This window comes from Jaculus jaculus, chromosome 8 (genome assembly GCF_020740685.1).
Source record: "Jaculus jaculus isolate mJacJac1 chromosome 8, mJacJac1.mat.Y.cur, whole genome shotgun sequence".
In the NCBI taxonomy this organism is placed as follows: domain Eukaryota; kingdom Metazoa; phylum Chordata; class Mammalia; order Rodentia; family Dipodidae; genus Jaculus; species Jaculus jaculus.
This window is the reverse complement of record NC_059109.1, coordinates 6,085,704-6,091,703: the sequence shown is the minus strand read 5'-3', so window position 1 is coordinate 6,091,703 and position 6,000 is coordinate 6,085,704. Positions and strand designations below refer to the sequence as shown.

The window sequence follows — 6,000 nt, the reverse complement described above, 5'->3', positions numbered from 1 at the left end:
TGGGAGAGCGAGCGAGAGAGAGAGAGAGACCGATCGCGGAGACGGGAGGAGGGAGGAGAGAGGAGGAGGAGGAGGAGGAGGGAGAGCGGGAGGCGGGGGCAGCGCGGAATGAAAAAGCTCCGAGGGGCGAAAAATCGGCAGCATAGCGAAGCCCAAGTTGCCGAGCGAGCGGAGCGCTCCCCTCCGTCCGCCCCCCTCCCCGTCCCCGCGCCTCGGGGAGCGCGGCTCGGCCTCACCCGCTGAGGGCCCCCCCGCCTTGGCCTTGGTCTTGGCCGCCGGGCGGGGGCGGGGGACGACCAAGTTGGGGCGCGGCGCAGCCCCGGATCTCCGGAGAGCTCGAGCCCGGGAGCGCCGCGGCCGCGGCCAGACGGCGGGAGCCGATCGCGGCGAGCAGGACGAGATCCAGCCGGGCGGGCACCGCGCGCGCTTGCCACCTCTCCCCGGCTTCGGCGAGGGCGCGAAGATTTATTTATTTATTTATTTTTCAAACGACTTAAACTTTCCTTCTTTACCCCCTACCCCTCGCTCACCACCTTGCTGGCTGGACTGGAATTTTGCTCTCCGGATTCCCGAGGGGCACCGGGAAGCGATTATCTCCCCGCCCGCCCCTGAGGGTTCCTCCGCGGCACGGCTAAACTTCGCGCAGCCGGCGACACGGAGCGCTCCACTCGGCGACCGAACCCCCGTGCCCCCCGCGGGCTCCCGCGCTCACGAAGGGCCGGAGGTCCAGCCGGCTTCTGGCTGCGTTTCCTCGCTCCACCCGATCCGCTCGGGGTCTGGCCGCTGAACCTTCCGGTGCACGCCGCAGTACTGGAGACGGCGGATTAACCGGCGCTGAGACCCGGACTCCCCACCCCGCTTGGCAAACCGGCGGCCCCCTCACCTACCCACCCGCTTCAAATCCCGGAGGGGAGACGGCAAGTTTGCCCGTGCTCGGTGGGCTGTTGGATCGGAGCGTCGCTGCCGAAGCAGAGCGAGACCCCCGGTGTCCGGTGCCCTCTAGGAGTAGACAGCCCTGGGAACCCGGACCCGAGCTGCTTGGACCGGGGCGCTGGTTGCTGCGCCGCCGGGCGCGCTGAAGCATCCCGGGGCCGGGCCAGCGCCCCCTGCGTCCCCGCGCCGGAGGAGAAGAAAGCCGGGTCGTCGCCACGGTCACCGCCCTCTCGGTCGGTCGCTTCTTGGGGGTGGAGGCAAGAGACGAGAGGAAGAACACACACCGAGGGCGTCGCGGTGCCCCGGCGGATGAGCCCCCCGCCGCCTCCCGGGCTGCGCCGCCTCGCGGGCCGTGACGATGGAGGTGACCTGCCTTCTACTCCTGGCGCTGATGCCCCTCCGCTGCCGGGGACAAGGAGTCTACGGTAAGAGCCCGCGTCCCCCGGCTCCACGCTGGCCGAGCCGCGCGCGGAAACTTTGCGAGCTGTGCTCAAAGTGCGCGCGGCCGGGGCTCGGCGGAGAGACCTCGGCTCTGTCCCCGCCCTCTCCGCGATGCGCCGGGGAGACCCGAGCGAAGCTGCTTTGGAGCAGCCCTGGGGCCGGTCGTGGGATCTCTCCGGAGGGGGGCTGGGCATGCGGGGGGGGGGGTCGCGCAGGGGTTCTCCATATCCCCTCCCCAATATATATATATATATATCCCTGCTTGGGGGAGTGGAGGTGGTGGGTGGACTGGAGTGAGTTGGAGAATCCAAAGGATCAGGGAGAACCGGTCAGATCGCAAGCGCAGGGCGGGAGCAGCGACTTACACCGATGCCCCCCCCCCCGTGCTGCCCCGGGTCGGCCTTCCCCCGAGTGGAAGCGCGCGGGGCGCGACCCGGAGTTGCGCGCGGCGCGGCCGGGAGACGAGCTCGCCTTCCTCGCGGCGGCGGCGGCCTCGGCTCCTCTCGCGTCCAGACAGTCTGAGCCAGAACCGGCATCTCGTAGCTCGGCTCGGGCTTTCCCTGTTTCAGACCTCTCCCGAGCCAGCTAGCCCTTCCGGTCCCTGCTTCCCAATTACAAAATCCCAGCCTCACCTTCCTTCTGCCTGCGTGTGTACACACACACACACACACACACACACACACAGCCACTGTCCCCTGGAAACGCAAACGTCCTCACGCACGCACCCATCGGACGTCCAAACTCTACCTCCTGCCAGTGTAGGCTGGCTCCCGCGTCCCCACGACAAGAGCCCGTGGGTAACCCCCCCCCCCACACACACACACTTTGCCTTCTGACCACATAGTGACCTTTTTTTTTTTTTTTTTTGGTAGTCACTTTTTAAGTGTGGCAGGGGTAGGTAGGATACCCTTTCTAATTCTTTTCCTGTGCTGTGTGGGTGACAGAGGCCAATGTGCCCTAGCCGCCAGCTTCCCGCGTTGGTGCTCTCTCCCTATGCCTGGTTAAAGGAAGGGATGTCCTGGGCGGTGCACGCCCCGCAGCTCCGACAACTAGCCGGATTGGGCTTGATGAGGCTGGCCCAGGCATCTGGCCAAGCGACGCTTCTTAATTAGTTTGCGTGTTTCTTACTGCCTGGCCCCTGGCATAGGCCGGAAAAGGTGGAGGGATGGTGCCAGGGCTGGGACAAGCTGGGCTCTGGGAAGGCGGTCTCTGAGAAGGTCTCCTCGCCCCCCAGCACCTCCGGGGTTCTCCACTCTCCTTTGTCCCTTAGCAGCTCAGCTCACTGCCCCGTGCAAGGAGGATCCCTAAGAGGCCATTAGACCCTCCTCACACACTTCCCCAGGAGCTGTCCACTGAAGCCTTCCTCCCCTGCTTTTGGGCAGGACCGGCCAGCCCATCCCGCGCCTGTTTCTGACTTCTCCTAAGGGACATCTTGAGGAAGCGCCTCTGGGCCCAGTTGGAAACCCCAGCCAATGACGGCAGGGTTTGGGGGACAAAGGCAATGGGCTCTATATGCCATTATTTCAGGCTCCTCCGCCCCCCCCCCCGTTTTTTCTTTTTCTCTTCTAGCTACTCCTAGTGCATAGCAGAGCGCTGGTTACACCCGGACCCACCCAGGTTCTCCGATGTTCTTTGTACCTTTCCTTGGAGAACTTGGCTCCAGCGAAGTCTGGGCTGCAGGTTGGGGTGAGGGGTGTGACTGAGCGAAAAGTCTCTGTGGAGGTAGATGTAAAGAGAGGGAAACAACGGACTGAACAGGCCTGGGGACATGTGAGGCTGCCAGAGTCCCTTGGCAAGCTAGAAGCTTGGGCAGGTGCCGCAGAAGTCAGTTTCCTTAGCTGGGGTGGGATCGGGTTGAAGAAGCAGGGTGGAGGCCTGGGATTAACCTTTTTGTCTTACCCCATTTCTCTCCACCCCAAAGCAGAGGAAGCAAGCAAGTGAGGGTACAATGTAGGGGCCAGAGATGTCCACACTGGCCATCGCCCGGTGCACCCAGCTTGGCACGGGTCCTGGCACACCACAGTAACTCAGCTCAGATTTCTTCCGAGTGCTCTGGTTGGGGAGGCGGTTGAAGAAATGTTTCTGGAAGCCACCCTTCCCAAGAAAGTCTCTCCAGGGCTTGGTGTCCAGCAGGACAGTGGACTCTGGCTTCTGTTTAGGGATGGCCAAGGGGCCCTAAGTTGGCATCTCTGGAAGAGAGGAGAGGCTGGAAGCCCCAGGGTTGGTCTGTCATGAGGAAACTCAGCCGCTGTCCCTCTGTCTCAGGCATGTGAGACTGCTGAAGGGGGCAGATTTGTTAGGGAGCTGCTTGGAGAAAAGAGGAGCAGCGGTAGAGAGGAACCCCGAGGGTCAAAGCTATGCCGGTGGGAGGCACCTGCCCAGAGCCTTCTGGGTCTGCCTGCCTGCTCTAAGGTCTCTGCCTGGCTAGGTGGCTTTGCTCTTCTTCAGGACATAGAAGCCACGGCAACACCATGGTGGACCAGATGGTCCATTTGGGGCTGGTCCCCCCTCCCTCCCCTCCTGCAACATCTCCTGGCCCAGTTTGTTGTCCTGAGAGGTGGACTCCGTAATCTGCTTTCTGGCTGGCTGGCGGGTTGGGCTGTCTCCAGCCCGCCTAGTTCTAGGACAAAGACAGTAACCAGGTGATGGAGGAAGGACTATTCCACATGCAGGTAGCGTCAGACAGCGCCCCATCTTCCTGTCCTCTTCTCACAGCTGTGAGCCAGGGGCTGGTCAGTGGGATTCTTCTCTCTCTCCTTCTCTCTTACTTACACACACACACACACACACACACACACACACACACACGAAACCCACAACAACCCCCTGGGTTATTTAATATGCAGGAGTGGGAAGTGACATTATCCTTAAGACAGGTTGTTTGCAACTTACTGGTGGAAGTCAAAATATTTCACCAAAGGTGTCATCAGAAACTACTATCCTATGCTAATTTTTGTGGGAACATGAAGACAGATGTTGAATAATTTGACAAGAGCAACGTAGCTTACAGACTTATCACCCAGTCAGGTTTCCCCCTCTCCCCTGGGGCGTCCAGGGAAGGAGTTCCAGGAAGGGAGTCTCCCAGGGCATGTTCCTGGGTACGACACCTGAGACTTCTCCCCCTGGGGGGAGTTCCTAACTTCCAGTCTTGAAACAGGCAGCCTGGGCTCTTTCCTGGAGGAGAGTTGGTATGGGCATGCAGGTTCCCTAGGGTCTGCAGGAGACTCAGGTTTTCCTAACCAACCCTCAGGAAGGTCTCCACCTTTGGCCTTCTCTTCTCCTCTTCCTTCCTTCTTGCTTATAGGGAGAAATTGCCTTGGATGCACACATCCAGGCCGTTCTGTTTACTCTGCCGGTACCATCCTTCTCCAGCTCCCAGAGCCGGGCCCCAGGGCTGGCCAAGATGCTGTGCAAAAGAGCCCTCTTTGGGCTCGAGTGATGGCTTAGCACTTAAGGCATTTGTGTGCAATGACAAAGGACCCACATTCGATTCCCCAGGACCCATGTTAGCCAGATACACAAAGGGACGCACGTGTCTGGAGTTTGTTTGCAGTGGCTGGAGCTATGGAGCGCCCATTCACTCTCTCTCTCTTCCTTTCTCTCTCCCTCTTTCTCTCTGTCAAATAAATAGGTAAAAATTATATATGTTTTAAAAAGAGCCCAGTTGGGTTCAGGATCCCTTAGGACAAATGTCCCCGCCTACTCTGCCGGCTGGGCGGCTGAGCATCAGGTACAGGGGAGGCTCTGGGGTTGGGGGTGGAGAGTGGGGTTAGAGGGAATTGTACAGGGCAGGAATGCACCCTTGGGGGAGCAGGCTGAGACTGTTTGAGAGCCTGCGTGTAAATTGGCCAGGCCTGGCTCTGAGCTTCTGGGGCCGGGTGGCAAAGCCTCATTTAGAGCCGGGTATTAGCTCTGCTTTGCTGGAACATGGAGGGCTGGGCGGGGGGCTCCGTGGGGAGGTGCAGGGAGCTAATCACAGCCGCCAAGGCTTGGAAAATGAATGATGCCAGAGATCAATACCTGGAGTGGGAGTGGAAATCCGGGCCGTGGTAGCAGTACCGGCTTGTCTCCGGGGTGCCCCAGAGGCACGGAGGAGCTCGGGAGGGGCAAGGCCGCGGCAACCGCGCGGGTACTCTCACCCCAACCTGCTTTCTTCCCCACTCTGCTGACTTCTCCTTATACCTGGGCTCAGGAAGGTTGTGCCAGGAGGTACCCCACCCAGTGGAAGTGGGGAGATTAGAACATGGAACCTTGAGCCTCTCAGTCCTAGGTGAACCCCACTCCACGACCCCCAACCTGCCTGGAGACCCCAGCCTGAGAAGGTCCCTGGTGGATGTGAAATAGGTGGGGGGGGGTAGATGGAGCTGCTGTTCCAGACATGGTCAGCAGGGGGCGGGCTTGGCCACCACATCGCTTCTTCCCTTTGTGGGGTGGGGGGGGGCGTGCCTCTGGGCTTCACCCCGTTACAGAAACAAGGGAGTTGCTTTGATTGCCTAGCCTGGGACTGAAGGGGAATTTTTTCCAGCTTCTTCACACCCATGTTAGCATCTTAGAGGACCCATCCACGGCCAAAGCCACACTTCCTGCATTCTCACTGATGGAGAGTTGGGGTTCTCAGCTGAACCT

At 60.5% G+C, this 6,000-nt stretch overlaps 1 protein-coding gene across 1 annotated transcript in view; it reads left to right on the top strand.

The window, feature by feature from the left end:
* Window positions 1-398: 398 nt before the first annotated feature.
* The window catches only part of Mdga1 (MAM domain containing glycosylphosphatidylinositol anchor 1), a 63,816-nt gene continuing 58,214 nt past the window's right edge, over window positions 399-6,000 (top strand). Inside the window, exon 1 of the mRNA XM_004649531.2 lies at window positions 399-1,358. Coding sequence (XP_004649588.2) covers window positions 1,292-1,358 — 67 coding nt within the window. The 5' untranslated portion in view covers window positions 399-1,291. The remainder of the gene's footprint in view (window positions 1,359-6,000) is intronic.